The sequence below is a fragment of the Nyctereutes procyonoides genome, unplaced genomic scaffold (genome assembly GCF_905146905.1).
Source record: "Nyctereutes procyonoides isolate TBG_1078 unplaced genomic scaffold, NYPRO_anot_genome, whole genome shotgun sequence".
Classification (NCBI taxonomy): domain Eukaryota; kingdom Metazoa; phylum Chordata; class Mammalia; order Carnivora; family Canidae; genus Nyctereutes; species Nyctereutes procyonoides.
Window position 1 is genome coordinate 21825620 of NW_026575046.1, and position 21824 is coordinate 21847443.

The following is a 21824-nucleotide window of genomic DNA, read 5'->3' on the forward strand; positions in this document are numbered from 1 at the left end:
CTTTTAACCACACACTTGCCACTTGAAGCATTTGCAGACCTACACAAGAATGTGTTAAATAATCTTTTATGATTTTCCTAAAAAGAAATTGTTTTTCTTTATTCAGTCTACATATGAGAAGTCTAATGTATTAGTAATGCCTTCTATTATCACAAATATATAGGACATGAGTGGCAATCTTAATAAAGTAGAGAAGGATGCCTTTCCTGTCCTAGTTATCCTTTGAGAAGGGGATGATTAATCTGACATACTTCTCATTACCCACTGATGAGCCCATGTTAACCCAACATTTTTGAAAATCAGTTCAGGGTGAGGTGGATGCAATGTTGGGGAGCACCAATACTGTAGGGTAGCTTGATGGAAGCAGGATGTGAGGGGAAAGGAATAAAAGGGATGGCAAAAATGACCTGAAAGGAAAAGGGATGAGACAAATGAAATTGCAGTTTCTGACCTGATTAAGATTTGATTTTGATCATGAGGACATAATAACATAAATTGCTATTTTAGGATGATTTCTGTCACCTTGCGTGGGAAAAAATAATTACTTAAGCTATATGGGAGGTATTTAATGAAACATATATGAATAGTATCTCAATTATAATTTGTGTTTTATTGAAGTAATTTTGCAAACAGAACATGAGACATTATATGTGTTCGTCATTTCACATAATTGTCATAGTTCAAATAATTTTTTAGTAATAACCTTAATAATTTATTATGTAGGATCAGAGTAAAATTGTTCAGTCTAATTTCTCTATTTGTGAGTTAGGAAAAGTTAGCTGACATTGATCAATTTCATAATAAAGATGAAATTGTATATTAACATATCACTGTTTTTTTACTGTGATCTGTTGCATTTTCAACATGGGCTTCGTAACAAGTTGTGCAGATTTCATGTTTGTATTAAGTGGAAGATTCCAGAAGTGTTCTTGCTAACACAGTGACAGTAGATTATTTTATTTTTCCTTTCTAGTTTCTGAGTGGAGACTTTTTTATTTAAAGGGAGTGATAGAAACTCTTGATTTTTGTCTGATGTGCATTGTTATCTTTTCCTAGGAGAAATGCAGATTTCCTTGATGAAGTTAGGAATATGTTTATCCATAGATGCTAGCTTTTTTTTTTTTTTGAGATGAATGTCTGTTTGCACAAGAGATGGCTGCAGCATTACCTCGTGTTTTAATGAAATAAATCTGTATTTACAGTTTGCAGTAATTTAGTCCTTTCATCACCCTGTGGAGCTCCCACGGTGTTCATTGAGCACAGCTGCTGGGCCTCTGGTTCTAGTAGATCTTTGTGCCTCAGGACCCAGCATGCCTAGCATCCAGATGTGGTGACATATTCGCACACATCCCCCGTGGAAATGTGCCAGTGTGGACATACGATTGTCATCAATTAGTTATGCCCAAGTGGTGCCAAGAAAAATTGCATCTGTCATACAGTCTGTCTGGCTTCATGGCCCATGATTGATTTAGAGACACTCTTGTTTTCCTTTACTTTGGCTATAGTCATAACATGCTCACCGGGAGCTGAGATTACATAATGAAGCACATGACATTTCATGACAAGGGCTCATGAGTGCTCACGGACTTAGACTTTCTTTAGTGGCCAGTATATTGTTGCTTCCCAGTGGCCCAGAACACCTCTATAACTTACCTAACTTATGCTTGATCTCTAAAAGCATTTTATTACAAAAATCTTATGCTGAAAAATTGCAGGCATTTTTTTCTCTTTATTTTCCAATAGTTGGATTGATAGGATGTGCTTTTTATTATAAAGCAGAGATGGTGTTCCCAGTGAGTAATTCTTGGAAAGATGTGTAAATTTTTTTCTTTTTGCAATTAATCACTGCTTGATTTTCTTTTCAGAATCCTTTCTGAAGCATCAAGCAGTGATTAATTGCAAGTCTTTTGAATTTATGAAACCACCTTTCAATTTCTTTGATTTGACTAATTGATGTTACACATTGCTTTCCTGTTAATGTTCAACTATATCTTTCTATTAATAATTTGTTGATAGAAATTTATTGCTAGGTATTGAGATAAAAGGATGCGTAAGCCCAGTCCCACTCTCAAAAGTTTGTGGTTTCCAAGAAAACAAACCTATCAACAAATGAATCAGTGAATGCATTCTATTTAATGTGATAGTGTGCTAGGAAAAGTAGAGTAGAAGGAGGGTCAGAATGCAAAGGAGAGGAGCAGTTAATTGTCCAGGGGACATTTTAACCCTTTTATGCTACTCATTTTTTTTTCCTTTGGCAGGTTTTTAAAAACATTTAATCTTTTTTTTTCATTTTCTGTCTAAATACATCTAGCTGCCAATGGTATTTGTGGTCTAATAGTGTTTTTCAGTCTCATGTGACATGGCTACAGGTTTAATTATACGTTAGTTTTGCTAAGGAATCCATTCCTTGAAGATATTTCAAGATAGATTTTGTCAGTCTAACTGGATTTTCTTTGTTCATGGACTAAATTTAATTCAAGTAAACAGAATTTAGCCTTCATAGATTTGTTATATATTGGGGTTCAGGAAGAGATAGAATATTCAAATTTTTAAAGTAATAAAGGCACATGTGCTTCTGAAGAGAATAGATACTGGTCCGATGAAATATTTTGTATTTGAGTAAAGAAATAAGACATTATTAAGCATTTTCATGACAGCTTTGCAATACCTTCTTTTTAAACATGACTCTTCATGTTAACGACCATTCACTGGACAAATAATTATGCAGTGTTTTGTGCCAGACAGTGTACTAGGTCCTGAGAATACATCTGTGAATACACAGATGAAAATTCCTGACCCTGTGAAGTGTACTTTCCCTGGGAGGTTATTTAATAGGCTTTAAGATATTCTGATTCAGAGATACTTAGAGCCCCATTGTGTTTCCAGCTCGGATGCTAGTTGAAATGATGATAGACAACTGTAGAATAGATTATTGCATCAGAGTTTCAGAGTTACCACTGGTACTATTAGGTGATGAATTAGCCAATGCTTCAGGTTTTCTGAAACAATATGATGTATTTCTTTGCACTTTGTTCTGAGCCTATCTTTTTGAAAAACATAGTGTGAGGAAGGTGATTACAATGGGAGTTATTTGTGGAATTAGTTGTATGAATGGAACTTTTGGTGGAAGAGAGGAAAACAAAAGAAAGTATGCACATCCACTCACATCTGTATTCAGCCTATTGTATAGAATTGCCAGTAATTTCTCAGATCAGAGGTGTCTGTTGTGCTCTTTGAAAGCAACCCTCTTCCTCCCAGATTCAGACTGTTGGCCAGACTACCTTTGGCTTTCTGTGTATACTGCTCACAGCGTATCGGTGTGGTGGAAAGAAAGCGAGTGATGTAGGTGCTTTGTACAGCCTCTGCTGTACCATTCATTACCAGTCACAATGCCTGTGACTGTCTTGTCACAGGCATTCTGGTGGTCTGAGGGAGCAAGGCTTGCTTCTGATGAAACTGGCACCTCTGACCATCAGCGTATTTTTCGACTTCTTGTTCTGGTATAATAAACTCTGAGCTGAGATTCTTTTTATTTTTTTATTTTTTTTATTTTTATTTTTATTTTTTTTTTGAGCTGAGATTCTTCAATGAGGTTCACGTACATGTGGCAGAGTATAAATAAATAAAAGTCCTTTGCTCATTTTGTGTGGCCAGTTCTTCAGTATCTTGCATGCAATTTCTATCTTATGGTGTTCACCAGCCATTGCCTTTCAGCAACGTCATTAAGCTTATTCAGACGGGAAGATGAAATTATGTATGATTTTTTACCACTTCTCTGTAATATGCCACAATATAATATTTTAGAACATGAGTGGCAAATAGAATTTAAGTTGTTCCTGTGATATCATTCTTCATAGTCTTGTTGGTTATTTTGAAATAAAAAGCACGTCAGTCATCATGCACCTTCTATTCTGGGCTTGTTTGCTGGATTTGGTTCAGTGATGGAAAAAAGACAAAGTTGGGCACAATCTATAAAAACATCCTCGGAGGGGAATGGGTAGTGTTGTGACGTGGTTCTGCAGAGGGCTGCATTGATGTTTGCACTTCCGTCTGACCTGATCCTCCTTAGATGACTTCTCATTCTTTGGGTGACCTCAGTGTCACAGCTACATGCATATAATGGGAAATGTGATGCTAGCCCTCTGTCAAACATTTTCTCATTCACAGTCATAGAACAGATTTCCATTATTCTATATTAGAAAAATTGTGCCCCTGAGACATTTTTGTAAGCTCTTTAACATTCATAATTTTTTTCCTGAAGAAGGGAAGGCCATAGATGTGAGCACCAGATTTCAGATCAGAGTAGCAGTTCAGTCCTTATTTGCCTTCAAAAAAAGAAAGAAAGGTACATAAAGTTTCTCTAATTCTGGCTGTTGGAAAGTTCTAGGAAATTAAATGAACTTTTTTTTTCATTCAGAATTGTATAAGTGAGTTCTTCTGAACCACCGCTTCTAAGAACTTTCACAATTTCAAAGAGGTGGGTGTCTATCCTTTTGCCTAAGAAGCCTCACCAGAAAGTTAATTCTGCAGTCTTTCTCATTAATTAGTTTTGGTGGACAGCAATTGTCTGGTCAGGAGGATTTTTTCCCCCACTATTTCTCTTCAGATGAATAAGCTAACCTTACCCAGCTGGTCCCAGCCTTTTTGCCAGTAAGGATAATTTGTGTAACGTTTGCGCTGTTTCATGTTTTATAAGGTTTTATTCTAAACTGCATCTACTACAGTTATTTCTTAAAAACAAAACAAAACTTGTGCTTTTAATTAGTGACTTGTAGCTGTTAATCAGAAGTTCTGATGAGAATGTGACAACCACAGAAACCTGCCTTTTTAGAGCCCACCATATTTTTCACAGGTGATATGACGGTAAGATTACAAAAATAATTGAATATAGTAACATCTTTTTATTACCTTCATGGACCCTCCTCAGAATGGAGCATTGCCATGTGCAAACATAGAATCCAAGAGTCCTTATGGTGTATGTAGCCCAAATGAGTGACTCTTCATCATGTCTGCTGTGGAGCTCGCTGCCTGTTTTGTGACAGGATACAGTGCACACATAGTTGGTGTAATTCTAAATAGAGGAGTCCTGCCTTAGGAAGTAGTTGGATTGGAGAATCTTTAGGATCTATTTCAAGTCTTTTTTAATTTTAATTTTTATTATTTTAATTTTTAATTTTTTAGGTTTTTATTTTAATTCTAGTTAGATAACATACAGTGTAATATTAGTTTCAGGTGTCCCAAGTCAACACTTCCATACAGCACCTAGTGCTCGTCACAGCAAGTGCACTCCTTAATCCCCATCATCTGTTTTACCCATCTCCCACCCACTTCCCCTCTGGTAACTGCTAATTCTCTATAAGTAAGAATCTGTTTCAATTAGTATCTAAAATACATGAAGAACTTCTAAAACTCAACACCCAAAAAACAATCCAGTTAAGAAATGGGCAGAATATATGAATATACACTTTTCCAAAGAAAACATACAGATGGCCAACAGACACATGAAAAGCTTCTCAACAGCACTGTTCTTCAGGGAAATGCAAATCAAAACTACAATGAGTTATCACCCCATACCTGTCAGAATGCCTAAAATCAACAATGCAAGGAATAACAGGTGTTGGCTAGGAGGTAAAGGAAGGGGAACCCTCTTGCACTTTTGGTGGGATTGCAAACTTGTGCAGCTACTCTGGAGAACAGAATGGAGGCTCCTCAAAGAGTTAAAAATAGAACTACCCTGTGATCCAACAATTGCCCCACTAAGCAGTTACCCAAAGAACACAAAAATACGAAGTCAAAGGAATACGTGCAGCCTGATGTTCATAGCAGCATCATCAACAATAGCCAAATTATGAAAACAGCCCTCATTCACCGACTGATGAATGGATAAAGATGTGGTGTTAAAAAAAAAAAGATGTGGTGTATATATGTGTATATGCACAATGGAATATTACTCAGCCATCAAAAAGAATTAGATCTTGCCATTTGTAATGACATGGGTGGACCTAAAGGATACTACGCTAAGTGAAATAAGTCTGAGAAAAATACCATATCTTTAAAAAGTTCTATAGTGAAAGGTTCTCTTTTATATACCTTACAATTCCATGGTGACAATTATTCTCTTAACAGTCTTTGAAGATTTTATTCCACTGCCTTCTGGCTTCCCTTGCTTGGAGATATTACAGATTGAGTTCCAGACCACGGCAGAAATCTCTTAGGGCCTTGATCTTGGATTTCCCAGCCTCCAGAACTAACTGTGAGCTGGACATGTTTGTTGATCAGCCACCCAGTTTATGATATTCTGTTATATTCTATTATAGCCCAAACAGACTAAGACATTCTTGTTCAAGGACTTGAATGGCTTTCTCCCTGAGAAATGTCATCATCATTATCACTCTTGAAAAAATTCTTTTACTGGAGATCTTTGGCTGGTAAGTGACAGAAATCTGAGAAATCCTAAAGTAGAGGAATAAGGAGAAAAATGAAGTGACTCCCAGAAACCTGTTCTGAGTCTAGAAGCTTGGCCCTGCCTTGTCTGTAACTGCAAGAGGGAGCAGCAGCTCCAGGACAGCAGAGTGAGGCCCAGAGCCATCCCTCCGCCTGGTTCTTGGGCTGACTAGCAGCTGCCAGTCATCCATGCCCATGCCCCAGCCCTCTGTTTTGACTCTTAAGATTTTATTGATTTATAAATGTTTATGCTTAAAAATGGGAAGAATAAATAGGCTTTCAACAAGTGAAACTTTAAAAAATTTCCCTTTGTTAGGTCTTTTTCCTTATTAATTTGTCAGCTTCCTAGGAGCTTAGAACAACATATTTAGGGAAACTTTGAGAAGATGGTATTGGGAAGGCAGAGTTCCCAAATGCAGTCAATGTATATTTGAAAATATAAAACACAATACAAGAAAGGAAATTAACCCTTTGAACATCTTGAGTATAAAAACACATTTTGCTTAGTGACTAGCAAAACATAGGACCAAATAGTTGAAGGTTATAAAAAGATTTTGTGTGGTTTTTTTTTTATCTGAAGATCCTCTGCAGTATTTATTAATAGTGAGAGGCTGGAAAATGGAGAAAACACTCTAAATACTAGAAAAAGGCCCAGTTGACTCTGCAGTTTCTTTGCTTATTGCTGAATTGGGTTACTTGGCTCTTCTTCATGTTTTATTGCTGAACCAAATCTGGATATTTCAATAATGCAAGAAGGAAAATGTAGTTTATGTGAACAGTTGTGGTAGGATCCATGTGGCAAATGTTTTATACTCTTTACTAGTCCCACATGTCCTAGAACAACTGCTCTAACGCACCCTGGTTAGGACATGTTGTCTCCATGGCCCACGGTCATGGGAATTCACATTGTTGTGTTCCCTTTAGCACATGTGGTGTCTGAAATGTGAAGTTGTGAAAAAGTGTAAGAGTGGGGTTTATATCCTTGTGTTATAAAAGAAGCTTAAAAAGTATGGTGTTTTTTTGAATTGCTTCTTTACCGAGTTTTATCCAATTCACACAATATTTACACACAGCTTGTGTATACACTCTTATTTGTTTTTATTCTTTCTTGGTTAATTTAAGAGGTTCTGAAGGTTGGGTTGTTTTTATTTGAGTAGATTATTCCGCTTTTTTTTTGAACTGTGCCTGGGTCTATTTTCTAATCAGACACTGAGGCCTTAGTTTTTATTACTAAAAGTTTTTTAGGGTTTCACAAAAGACTGTCTTTTTCTTATTTGAGAGAGGAAAATAGCAAAAAAAAGTGTTGAAATTTTTCTTGCTCTAAAGCAAAGAGATTATCTTAATGATGACCTTTGTTGTATCTGTTAGGTGAGAAAACAATACTTTTTTTGCCTAACAGTATCTGTGGAAGGATTAAATATGGTTTTGGAAATTTGTCTTTATCAAGTAAGTGTATATCTGAATATTAGTTCTGACCAAGTTCCCAGTGAGTCCAGTATTCACAACTGCTGGCCTCAGTCTATATTGACTATATAATTTCTTTTTTTTTTTAAGATTTTATTTATTTATTCATGAGACACACACACACACACACACACACACAGAGAGAGAGAGAGGGGCAGAGGCATGGGCAGAGAGAGAAGCAGACTCCATGCAGGAAGCCTGATGTGGGACTCGATCCCAAGACTTCAGGATCACAACCTGAGCTGAAGGGAGATGCTCAATCACTGAGCCACCTGGGTGTCCCTGACTATATAATTTCTTTAGTCTTTTGATGTAGTTGTGAATGCAAAGAACTTTTGGCTTTTATTGGACTACATTGATATTTACTGGAATTTCAGGGTTAAAAATTAGAAGACCAACTCAGAAAACATTGACATCAAACCATTTGTTTAAATGTAAAAATGTATATTTATTTTTATGTAAATGATCATTAAAATGTATCTTTATTTGCAAAAATATACACGAGCATTTATATTACACAAATGTCCTTGAATAGAATATTACTGTTGCAGGTTAACTTTTTAAAGTTTTTTTTTTTTAATTTTTATTTATTTATGATAGGCACACAGTGAGAGAGAGAGAGGCAGAGACACAGGCAGAGGGAGAAGCAGGCCCCATGCACCGGGAGCCCGACGTGGGACTCGATCCCGGGTCTCCAGGATCGCGCCCTGGGCCAAAGGCAGGCGCTAAACTGCTGCGCCACCCAGGGATCCCAACTTTTTAAAGTTTTATTGTGCTTGGCATTGGTCTAAAGTACTTTGTATAAAAAACTCTTTCTATGAAGTATCTCACTAAAATCTCACAATAGTCCTTTGAAGAAGTTTATTTTCTATCCCATTGGGCACAGAGTAAAGGGAGGCATAAGAAGCCAACTGTCCAAATGCTGTGAATATGGGCAGTAGCACTCGAGAGCTTTCACTGCTATTCTTTACTACTTCCTTAAATTCTTCCTCTAAAAAGAGATGTAGAAGGTTTATGAGTATACCTTACTGGGCGCACTGTGTTCCTTAAAACACGTTTCTTCCGTCCTTCCCTTTGAGTCCTCATAAGGAGTGCCAGTTGCTGTAGGAACTGATAAAGGAGACATGGTGTCTATACTCAGTGTTGCTCCCAGTTTGGCGAGCACAGTCATGTAAACAAGTTCCATGCATCATAAGGAGGAGGTACAGCAAGAAAGGGTTCTGGGAGCATGGAAAGTCTTTGTGTAATCTCATTTTAGTATTTATTTTCCTTCTGTAGAATCTTCTTATGGACAGGGGACAGCAGATTCTGCTTTGTTAAGCATGTGTACAATAAAGATAATTTTCCTGGCTCAAAGGGAAGAACTAAAAGGCTAGTAGGCTTCGCATTTTGAAATTCTGGATATTCTTCATATGTTGGATCATTGATGAGCTTTGGCCATTAGTTCCTGGAAATTGTTGGTCATGGCCAAACCAATGTCTGCTGTAATTAACTTTAATACATACTTTGGAGATTAGCCAGTTAGATGGGCCAGAATAGTTATAAACTCACAATGACTTATCAATGTGCACATACATATTTCTACAAATTCAATGTGTTCTGTTATTTCTCTCAAAACACTGGCATTTTCTTGTAAGAGCCTTGCATGTGTTTTTCTCCAATCTTAGAGTCTTAACGTTTAGTGTAATAAATTATTATGCTAACAGATATAAAATGATCTGTCCTTTGGGATATTTGGCATACCATATTGGTTAGCTTTGTGATTATTTAGCCTTCACAACTAGCTCAACAGAAATAATGTCTTTATGCAGTCTGTAGCTAATCAAATATTACAATAACAACAAATACATTTAGAAGTCTTTGATTTCAAGTTTGGCTCAAGACACGTCAGTTAAAGCATAAAGATGATAGCCAGATGGATCAATTAAAGATAAGTGAGGGCAGTGTTAAGAACAAACAAATGAATTTAAAAATTTAAAAAAAATTATTGGAATAGGGAGGCATACAGAATTGAAATCCAAAAGTAATTTACACAGTATATATTGTTTATTCAGCTAAAATAGAAACCCTGGTTCATGAAATTTTAGGACTAGAAAGGAAGTTTGTGGTAGGCTGAATAATGGCACTGAAGACTCTACCTATTATCCTACAAACCTGTGAACATGTTACTTCACATGGCAAAAGGCTTTGTAGATCTAAGGTGAGGATTTTGAGGTGGGGAGACTATCTTGGATTATTTGGGTTGGTCCGTGTAATCACTAGGGTCCTCAGAAGAGAGAGGAAGGAGTCGGAGTCATGGAAGAGGTCATAAGAAAGAATCGGAGGAAGAGATAATGACAATGGAGCGAAAGTCAGAGGGTGCAGCCGCGAGCTGAGGAATGGGGGCCACCTCCAAAAGCTGGAAAAGGCAAGGAATGGACTTTCCCCTAGAGCCTCCAGAAAACGTGCAGCTTCGCCAACACCTTGATTTTAGTGCAGCAAAACTGATGTTCTGCTCTGACCTCCAGAACAATAACAATCAATTTGTGTTGTTTTAAGTTACTAAATATGTGGTAATTTGTTATAGCAGCAATAGGAAGTTAATCCAGATCTTAAAAATCACGTAGTGCAGTGACTCTAAGTCTTTCTCAAGTCTTATGAATCCGGTTTTGGGAAGAGGTTGGGACCTGGGGGAAGGAGGAAATATTGGTGATCAATAAGATTGGGAGAAAGGTGACATTTTTGGTATTTAAGATTTGTTATTAACATAACAAATGAGGGGGAGCACAAATGAGTAACTTGTGGCAGTTAGTACCATTGGATTGAGGTAGAGCAGTTCTTGTAGTTGTTTTGGAAATCCTGAGTTTCATTGCTTTCTCTTACTAGTGGTTAAGACCATTGCTTTTAATCAATCCACCCTGATCCTGCCTTAAATGAAGGGCTATCTCAGCTGCCGTAGCTATCTTGATGATGTCCACTGCCAGCCAGCCAGCCATTCTTTGTGTTTGTATGGGAGATACTCTTGAATCCTTTTTGTACTGAACTGGTGGTTGGTCCATCAGCTCACATTAATGAGCTTCTCTGACCACAGAAAAGAAGACAGAAACTTTCTCCAGCTGGGGCATTTGTTTTTAAATAGCTAACAGAAAATCCCCCCCCCCTTTTTTAAATTCCAATCCTTTTCTGTGCGTTTGAAGACCATTTTCTTTTGCTTTATGAAAATGAGAACCATTTGGTCAACTTCCGTTTTATTTTACCTTTTGCCTTTTTTCAAGCCAGTTGATCTTTTTGCACTTAGAGTATGTTATTTACTAAGTCATTAGGTATTTTGTGTTTCCCTTGAAGCTTAGCTGACTACCTTCTGATCCTTTTAAGCCAGAACTAAATCTAGTTGCTTAGAGTCTAGTCAGTGATAGAAGTAAGAGTACCTTTTCATGAATGTGAGAGAACCATCTTGCCATTGGCTTGAAATTGACATTATTGGAATATAAATTGGCATTCACTTTGATTGAAAATCAAGTGATAATATGATTTGATATGTTAGATATATTACTAAGAGTCTTTGTAAAGGAAAATGGCTTTTTCAGACTAAAATTTTTTATTTCAAGACAAGGTTTTTTGTTTTTTTTTTTTGAAATTATTTTCTTCTGTCATTACTGAACAATGACACATCCCAGCTCAATAATTAAGGAATCTCTGTCCTTATTGGGGTACATACTCCTTTAGGTCTTCCATACAATATTTAGAACATGGAGTTAAAATACTCCGTCAGTACCTGTGTATACCAAACAGTGCACTAAATACATAATAATGGTTTCCATTTAAATTCTTCCTGGCTGAGATTTGGTTAATCTTGGTAATCCATTTTATTAGGTATTTATAAGGAACTATTAGCTGGGAAAAGAGAAACATGGACTCTGTCCATTTAATCAAATGCTCCTTGATGAAAATGTACAGATGGTAATTATTTCTAACTACTCATTCTTCTTATTGGCTGGTTTCAGTAAAGGAGCTCTCTGAAAGTCTTTTTTTTTTTTCTCTTTGGAAGTCTTTATTTTTTTAAAGATTTTATTTATTTGAGAGAGAGAAAACATGAACAGAGGGGAGGGGGCAGAGACAGGGGGAGAAGCAGACTCCCTGCTGAGCAGAGAGCCCAATGTGGGACTCCATCCCAGGACCCTGAGAGCATGACCTAAGCCAAAGGCAGATGCTTAACTGACTGAGCCACCTGGGTACCCCCAATTTTTTTTTTTTTTTTTTTTTTTAGTATCCCTGTTGTGGTATGGGAACAGGGGCAAACTAGTTTGAGCTCTCTGAGATCTTGCAAATATCCTGTTCCTCATCAGGCTTTACTCCTTAGTTTGAACATGTGCTGATGATTTTTATCTGAGCCAGTCTTTAGTATGGTGGTTACAAAATGGTGGTTTTAATCCCACCACATTTATCAGTGGACTGTCTACCCTCCCCGCCTCCCTTTCAATTTATGAATCTGTCATCAGTCTTGACTCATGAATTCCCATTTTCTCCAGTGAGTTATAATCTAATACCATCCATATTTTTAAAATTGTTTTTAAAATTTTTATTACCGTCCTTATTTATTTTGATGTTTGAATTATTCTTACATACTTTACTGTCATGTGTCCCTTAAAAGCCACATATCCTTGTCACTCTCTTTTGTGTGTTTATTTTGCTTTGTGCTCTGTCCTTTTTTTTTACTTTTTGCAATTACACAAATTCAGTCTTTCCTTTTTTTTTTTTTTAAATCTGAATGGTTTATTACACTTAAGTGAGATTTACCTTCTCTAAGTCTGCTTTATCTTTTCTTTACTGCTTCTATTATACATGAACCTAAGGGATGATTCAGCCATCCTCACCATAGAAGAAAAAGTTGAAAGTCCTGATTTGAAAACTCTGGTGCTTGCTCACAAAATCAAGTACCTTTGAAACTTCCACTTATCATGTCTTGTCTTTTTCTGAAGTCATGCAAGCAGCAGACTTAGGAGTATATTTTAGTTATTTCAATATAATGTGCTTTCTAGGTCTGTTTTTTATAGTCATGCTGAAAGTACTATATTATTATTCTTTCCTTCTCTCTCTGTCTTTTCACATTCATCATGGGGCTTGAGCTCATTTCCCAAGATCAAGAGTTGCATACTCTTCTGACTGAGCCAGCCAGGCACCCTAAAATGCTATATTATTATTGAAGTAGTAAAATGATATTTATATTCATATTTGAGGTTCAGTAATAACAAGGCCCATTTATTGAGCATATACTTTGGTTCCTGGAGAATTTTTTTGAATTTTTTATATATAAATCATATTAAAAAACACTAAAATTTTAAAATAGGTACCTCAACCAAAGAGTCCATTTGACATTGCAGAAATGCTTGTTCCAAGGCCATTTGAAAAGAGCCACAGTACTGAATACAGCTTGCATTACCACAGGGAGAGGAGGAACATAAATTGTCAGTATTTTGCATTACTTTTGTTTTTCAGATTGATTGAAAACTCTGGTTTGGTATAGAGTATGATATTAAGATAACAATATCTCGTTTAAAAAGAAAGCTTGTTTTCAGAGAACATTTTGAAATTTTACTCAAGTGTCAAATTGTTATAGTCTCCAAAATGATGAAAGAGTTTTTGGTTGAAGGGCTGAAAACCCTGGGATGCTCAGGTGGTTCAGTTGGTCAGTGTCTGCCTTTGGCTCACAGCATGGTCCCAGGGCCCTGGGATGGAGACCTGTACGGGGCTCCCGGCTCAGCAGGGAGTCTGCTTCTCCCTCTGCTCCTACCTCCCCCTTTGTGTGTCATAAGTAGATAAATAAATAAAATCTTAAAAAAACAAAACAAGTCTGAAAACCTTATAAGGTGGTGAGTTTGGGTGACAATGGTCTGGAATGAACTAATGACTGCCCTTAATTTTATTTTCACTAGAATAAAACTACAGCTAGCCTACTGAGGGGAAAGATGATGAAGTAGTTGAAAGAGATGAAATAGTTCATTCTGTCCAGGTAATCTCTAATTCCCACCCTTAGTAATTTTTCAGAATCAACTTCCCAAGCATTCAGCAGGTGCTGGGTGTTACACTGTGGTCGATACTTTGCATACTGAGACTTATTTTTCTCTTTATGTCTATTTGTTCACGCAAATGTTTATTTTTTGTTTTATAGCTCGTAGCATTGTTGAAACTTTCTGGGCTCTTAATTATTCTCAAAGAACACTGTGAATTGGATTTTCGAAACTATTTCACTCATTCAAGCAGAGATAAACAAATATTTCTCAAGCCTCTTCTATGCAGAATTTTCTCTAGCCTTTGGCAGGATGTGGGCTTATAGGAATAATGGGTTACTATTCTGTGGGAAAACTGAGACAGAGAGTCGGCCCAACATCGATATAACTAGTAAACCAGAGCTGTTAACTAATCAAAAATACCTCTCAATTGCTTGACTCTACTACTATATTATGTAATAGCTAAAAATTCAGACTCTTGAGGCAGAAAGACCTCTGAGTTTGAATCCCAGCTTAACTATGTGCTAAAAACGTTGGACAAACTACATTAGCATATCATGAAGAGCCAGCATTAGCCATTGTGCCGAAATATATGCCAGTCCCCTCTTATCTACATTCTTGCTTCTTTTTGTTAGATACAGGAATACAGCTCTATAGCCTTGTTTATTTAACTGAGGGATTAGGCTTGTGTCATTTGGTCTACATTCTATTCTTGATGGAGATTTTTTAAAAAAGATTTTATTTTTTTTAATCATGAGAGACAAAGAGAGAGACAGAGACATAGGCAGGGAGAGAAGCAGGCTCCATGCAGGGAACCTGATATGGGACTCGATCCTGGGACTTCAGGATCACGCCCTGGGCTGAAGGCAGGTGCTTAACCGCTGAGCCACCCAGGCGTCCCCTCCTTGATGGAGATTTTTAAAGATGATTAAAGGTAGAATGAAATAATATATGAAAACCCATTTGTAGAATGTATAACCATATAACAGCATGAAGTGTTAACTCATTTTAAATGAAGTTAATTTTTTTCCACCATAAAAAATGTACATTCTATTCCCTTTGGTGCCTATGAAGCTGGGAGGATCCTGCTGGGTCAAGGACATTGATCTGATTGTCCTCCTATCCCTTGGAAGTTTGATGATATGGTTTGATTCCCCCTACAAAAGTATACATTCTCTTAGAAAATTGGGAAAATATATTTTAAAAAGGGGAGAAATAAAATGATTATCTGTTGTATAACTGCTTAGAAGTAACTGTTTTTGTTTCCTTTTAACATGAGATATCTGTTTTTTATTTTTTTAAACATAAATTGTTGTTTAGGAACATTCAGTGATCCCAGAAGGAAGATGATATAAAAGTGAATTTGGTAAAAGACAATATTTGTCACTTGATGTCTTTTTCCCCTAATTGTAAGACCCCCACTAATTTAGGCTCTTCATTATCACTTTTAAAGATGTAGAAAATCACTTATTAGCTATTTGGGCAATATAAATGGCCATTTTTAAAAAAAGATTTTATTTATTTATTCATGATAGAGCGAGAGAGAGAGAGAGAGAGGCAGAGACATAGGCAGAGGGAGAAGCAGGTTTCCTGCAGGGAGCCTGATGCAGGACTTGATCCCAGGACCCCGGGATCACAACCTGAGCCAAAAGCAGATGCTCAACCACTGAGCCACCCAGGTGCCCCTAAGTGGCCCCTTTAAAGCTCTTTTCAGGTCTGCTTTTTGGGAGGGGTCAATCCCTGTTTTGTTTTAATCTCTTTCTAGCAGGACCTGTGTTAAAATCGAGGAGGCCTGGTTTGGCAGCAGTTACTGTGAAAAATAACAGGGCATCTTAAAGGACCATAACTTTTATATGAGCCAGCAATCTGTTGTGGTGGCTGTAAATGCTAATGCAGCCTTAGGGATTGTCAACGAGAGATCTCTGGATATGATTTTCTTGCTGTGCCTTATGGATCTAGATCGCATCCAGTGTATTGTGTTCACTTTGGAGGACTGAGGTTTGAGTTGGATGTTGACAATGTAGAAACAGGCAACTAGAACAGCAGTAGGTCCTGTCAGCATTGAAAAGTTGAAAGAATTGAGGATGTTTGCTTAGTAGGCATCCTAGGCTAGCTCAAAGGAGTCCACATATAACAGAGGGAATAGACTCATTAAGGCTCCAGATGGCAAATCTATAGACCTTGGAAAGCAATGAGATGGGGTCCCCTTTGGCTGAATATGAATGTGTGTGTGTTTTATGTAATTATTGGGATTGTCTAGTAATGGAATAGACCTCAGGAAGGAATAAGTTTCTGGTTATGGAAAGTATTTAAGCTGAGATTGGATGGATCCCTGCCAAGAACCACTATAACATGCGTTTCTTTGCTGGATTCTCTCTCTCTCTCTTGCTCCCTTTCTCTCTCTCTCTCTCTCTCTCTCTCTCTCTCTATTGAGCCTTTCTTATGTATCAAGCACTGTGCCTAGTCTGAGGAAACAGATCAATACGGGGGGCAAGAGCCTGGATGAAATGACTCCAAAGATCTCATGGTGGTGGTTGAAAGAAATTGCTTAATGCTTTGATTTATTTTGCCTTAATAAAAATGTGGAACTCTGATTTGTGTATTACTCTTTCTTTAGCATGTTGCTATCACATTTCTCCTGGGAGTGGAGTAATGCTTCATATCATCCTCTGCAAGATTGCAGGCCTTTAACTCCTGTACACGATAATATTTTATTCCAGTTTTGAATGTAGAGGTTAAAGTTGAATGTGGAGTCAGCTTTTGATGGAATAATGTTGATTTTTCATGGCAAGTGTTTAATTCCAGGCTGTCTTACATAAGTTTTTAAAGATGCAAGATTTATCAGAAAGTATCATGAGAGAACATAATGCTTATTAAATGTAATGTGATATTATTTATTAATGTTGTTGGAAAATCACTGTACCTAAAACTTATGAAGAGTCAGGTTCTAAGGTTACACTTACTTTTTGAGAGGAGTTATCATTTGTGTATACTGAGAGATTAAACCTCCAACTTCAATATTTGTAGATTGATCATATATCCGGACTAGTTTGAGCCCTGCATGTAGAGATCAGATAGTACCAGGAAAAGCAGAGGCGCCAAGAACAAAGTGTGCAGATTTGGAGGTGATGTTGGGGTCTCTGTACATTTTGGCCCATCATGTAAGGACAGCTGTTCATTTGTTTCATGTCTAGGTTTGGAATTCACCCAGTTGCAGGCCGGATGCCTGGTCAGCTTAATGTGCTGCTGGCGGAGGCTGGGGTGCCATATGATATTGTGTTGGAGATGGACGAGATCAACCATGATTTCCCAGGTAAGTTGTGGGGGTGATGGCGAAGTTTATTCTTAGTCTGAATAAAGTGAGGCCAGTCTTAGGACATAGATTGTGGGATTACTAAAGACCTCCTAGTCAGATGAAGAGTAACCTGCTCCTAGTAGGTGTGCAGTTGAGGTTAAATAAATGACAGACAATGGAATAAGGTGCAGCTGGTTTGTGAGTGGCATGGGTAGTCTTGTGCCTATGAGGAGATCGGGAGGGTGGTAAAAATCTTGGGAGGCAGTGGAGCTCATTGTGGATGACTCTGAAGAGACCTGGCCTGGGACCTGAGTTCTGACTCTCACTTTTGGAGCTAGATACTCAGCCTCAGTTTCCACATTTGTAAAATTGTTTCTGTTGACAATTTAATGCCTAATTCTTGTTGACATCTGAGATTTTAGTGGTTTCCAGTTGTACCAATTCCTTATCAATAAAGTAGTTTTCTCTTAAAGTACTAGGATTTCACTGGTTAAGGTGCTGTGCGTTATGGCTGTCATTGGGTAGATGTTGAATGTTAATGACATTTGGCTCAAGATCAATTTGTTAAAATTAAACCAGTTCCCTCTGGCAAGTATCCACTGTAAACTTAAAAAAATACTGTTTATTAGAGGAAAATAATGAAGTTTTATGTATATCTACATTCACATGGCATTTTTGGCAAAGTTCTAAGGTAATTTATATTGTAGTCCTTAAAGAGGGAATTTGGGCCATTTTAATTTTATGCCCCCTTTCAGATTTCACTGTTGCTAAATTATGTATGAAACCTGCCAGTTCCAGGAATTATGGACACAGCTTTAATACAGTACAGACTCTTAGACCATTTTCTTTTAGACATCAAATAGCATCCTATGTGGTTATTTTAAAAGATGAAAATGGGATGCAAATCTTATAACTGGCAAGATCATTTTGAGATAATAAAAAACTGTAAAGTTAGATTAGGCAGATCCATTGAGGGGAGGGGAAGTATAATAATGCAAGCTGTAGTCAGGGTGCTCAGGTTCAGATGCAGGACCTACTGCTTTTTAGCTGTGTGGCATTGCTAAGTTACTGAGCCTCTCTGATAATCAAGCTCTTTTGTACAGTGCCTGGCACAAGTGTGTGTCCTATAAATATTGGCTTCTGTTACTGTTACTTCAGAGTCCAGAAGTCCAGATCACTATGATTTGCCTGGAAAAAATGAAAATGACCCATTTGAGTTTTATATTTTCTCTTTTTTTTTTCCTTTATGGTGTAGACACTGATTTGGTCCTTGTGATTGGAGCTAATGACACAGTGAATTCAGCAGCTCAAGAAGACCCCAACTCTATTATTGCAGGCATGCCAGTCCTCGAGGTCTGGAAATCAAAGCAGGTAAAGTTTGAGACTTGTGTTTCATTCTAGCAATCAAGTATCTCTTAAAACATGCACACAGAATTGTCCTGGTTCACTTGGTGAGAAATGCTGATGCCTCTTAGGAGTACTAGGAGCTAGAGCAGGGGTAGTGCCTAGCTCTCTCTATCCAGCTTCTGTCTATTTGGTGATCACCAGAGAACCCAAGAGAATGCCCTGCTCACCATTAGAGCTAGATGATATTATCTGGGTGGATTAACAAAATCTGTAACCACAGCTGAAAAAAGAACTGTGAGTTTTTGGAATGAGTCTGGCTGGCTTCCAGATAGAGTCCAGTGAAGCAGATGGCTTCCCTCTGGGACAGTGAGTCAGTATCATCGCCTTCATATATGGAGACGAGCACATTTTTTTCATTTAATTTTTTTGAAAGGGAATTTGTTGTTGTTATGGAGTGTCTAGAAGAAAGGTGATTTGGAAATCCAGACTATAACATGGCATAAGGAAGCAAGGCCTGCTCATGCACATCACCTCTGTGGAAGTTAACTGCTGGGTTATAGAGAACTCAGGCTTGTACACATCCACTGCCTCAGCAGAGGGCAGGTCTCTTTACTGCTCTCAGGTTAGATCTGCATTTTAATAGTCATGATTATGTACATTTCCCTTTAATTTTGTTTCTTTTTATTATAAATATGTGAGCTTGACATTTGTGGTGGGTGATGTACACTTGTTTATGTGTAGATGAAAAACTATTGCATTGGTCATCAATATTTGAGAGTTTATAGAATGTATTACTGTACTAAGGCTATGTGAAGTTTGAGTAGATTTAAACTGCTTCCATTTTTGGATAGATTGCATGTCCTAGACTACCACAGAAAGGTTTTTCATTGCCTTGAGAACTGACTTGATATTTAACTGATTAGCACCATCCATAATTCATGTAATTGCAAGTGAGTATAATACACCGGTGTGTGAGATGGGCTTAATTCTTCCATTTTACTTTGTAGGAGCATAATATCAGTTATTAGTACTATCTTGTGATGGGCTCGGTTGCTCTTTGCGCTTTGGTCTTGGAACCTTCTGATACACTTTAAAGTGATGGAATAAGAATCATACCATTTTCCCCACTCAGCTACATTTATCTTAGGATTTGTAGCAGAAGCTTATGCACGCAGTTTGTTCTCTTAAGCCCATTCTCAGAGAGATGCTTATTTTTCTGACTAGAAAATGTTACACAATCTTTATAGAGAAAAGCATGGAGAAGAAAATCACTCAGAATCTTAATCATTCATAAATAAAGTATTTTTTTAAGATTTTATTTATTTATTCATGAAAGATAGAAGCAGAGACACACAGGCAGAGGGAGAAGCAGGCTCCATGCAGGAAGCCCAACGTGGGACTCGATCCTGGGGCTCCAGGATCACGCCCTGGGCCAAAGGCTGGCGCTCAACCGCTGAGCCACCCAGGGATCCCAATAAAGTATTTTTAACATGATTTTTCTGTCGTGGATATAAGTATGGGCACATTTAAAAAATTACAGCTAATACAGTGTAAACATACATTTAAAAACTACTCCTCGTGTATTTTAGAAGTCTCTGTGTTCAGGACTTAGTAGTAGTACATGCTTTATTCAAAGTTAGGGCAAGGCAGTGTTGGCATGTCTATCATGTCCTAGTGAAATACCCTCACTCTCTCCCTTCATCTTTGCTCCTTAGGTCATCGTTATGAAGAGGTCCTTGGGTGTTGGCTATGCTGCAGTGGACAATCCAATCTTCTACAAACCTAACACGGCCATGCTTCTAGGTGATGCCAAGAAGACATGTGACGCACTGCAGGCGAAAGTGAGAGAATCCTACCAGAAGTAAAATTTAAAGACCAAGCTGTGGTCTGACAAAGCCACCTCTTTCCATTGTGGGAACAGGCAAATAAAGGATCATTAGATACAGCTGATAGACATCTGTAGCAAAGCTCTTGGAAGAAAAGGAAGGCTGAAGAAAAAGCAAACAGGGATTTTTCAGGAGAAGTGATGCCTCAATTTTGAAAAAAGATGGAAAATTCAACATGTCCCTCTGTGCATAGTTGTTGTGTAATGAATTCTAAAAGTATTTTATAAAAGGAGAAAGAACAGCCTCATTTTAGTTATAATCCATTTGGATTTTTAAAAATTCTTCCTCAGTAGTCAGTTGGGTTTTAAGAAATCAAGTCTTTAGGATCTTAGGACTTAAATTCTATATATGGATCTGAAAAATCTGACCCTGTAAACATTACAGCTACCTTCATTTATGTTTTTTCAACAGATGTTACTGATTTGAAACTTTTGTCAACTCCTGAGCTATCCTCTTACCATTTAACCAGAGTCTGAATTAACCATATCAAATTGGCTTCAGCTTTTCAAACTGTACTTTCAATTCTAGGTTTCAGGGATATATTTTCTGCCTTCTATTTTAATACATTAAAAGACTAGATAATCTTTCAGAGATGCTGGAAACAAATCATTTGCTTTGTATGTTTCATCAGGACACCAATGAAACGTGTAATTTGAAATTAGTATTGTATTTTTGAAAATCCCATTTCCAATCAGAGATCTTTTTTGAATTTTAATCAATTTATAATGTGTATTACTGTATTAAGTGCACTTGAATGTAATTCAACTATTTGACTAATAAAATGAGCTCATCATGTTTGCATAGAGATGTAGCAATTATCTCTGGTGACAAAAGGATAAAGGGAATAGTTCTGCTTGTTAACTAATATCTGGGGAAGACTTGCTACTATGAAAGCGATGAAATTAGTCCATCTCTTAACTGTTGGCAAGAATTTTTTTTTTCCAAATCAGAATGTGTTTTGAGGTCTTCTGTAATTGATAACATTTGAGAAAAATGGTGGCATTTTTTTTTTTTTAGCTACCTCTTTGTTTATGCACCAGTAAAGATCATGTCTTTTTGCAATAAAAGTGTAGATTTTCTTTGTGACTTTGCTACTGTGCCAAAAGTTCTACACAGGTGAATGTATGATGGATACTTGGGATATCTGTCTCTCTATATAACTAATTTGGTACTAAGTTTCTTGAAACCATTATAAACACATAAAAACTATCTCTGAATCAGAAAAAGAAATAACTGGTGTGAAATTTTTTTTACTGTAGTGCTTATGTTTACTCAGTTTACAACTCAGAGTACCTATTGGTTTGGTGACCAGCTTCAGTTTTGCTGTGCCTGAGATTAAGGTGTGTGTGTGTGTGTGTGTGTGTGTGTGTGTGTGTGTACAGGTGTTTTAAAGCAGAAAAC

At 37.2% G+C, this 21824-nt stretch overlaps 1 protein-coding gene across 3 annotated transcripts in view; it reads left to right on the forward strand.

Annotated features, from left to right (window-relative positions):
• Positions 1 to 21509, forward strand: part of NNT (nicotinamide nucleotide transhydrogenase) — a 95524-nt gene extending 74015 nt beyond the window's left edge. For all 3 annotated transcript variants that reach the window (XM_055325449.1, XM_055325450.1, XM_055325452.1), the window contains exons 20-22: positions 17090 to 17208; positions 18446 to 18561; positions 20253 to 21509. In XM_055325449.1, the coding sequence (XP_055181424.1) occupies positions 17090 to 17208; positions 18446 to 18561; positions 20253 to 20402 (385 nt within the window). In that variant the 3' untranslated portion in view covers positions 20403 to 21509. The remainder of the gene's footprint in view (positions 1 to 17089; positions 17209 to 18445; positions 18562 to 20252) is intronic.
• Positions 21510 to 21824: the final 315 nt, after the last annotated feature.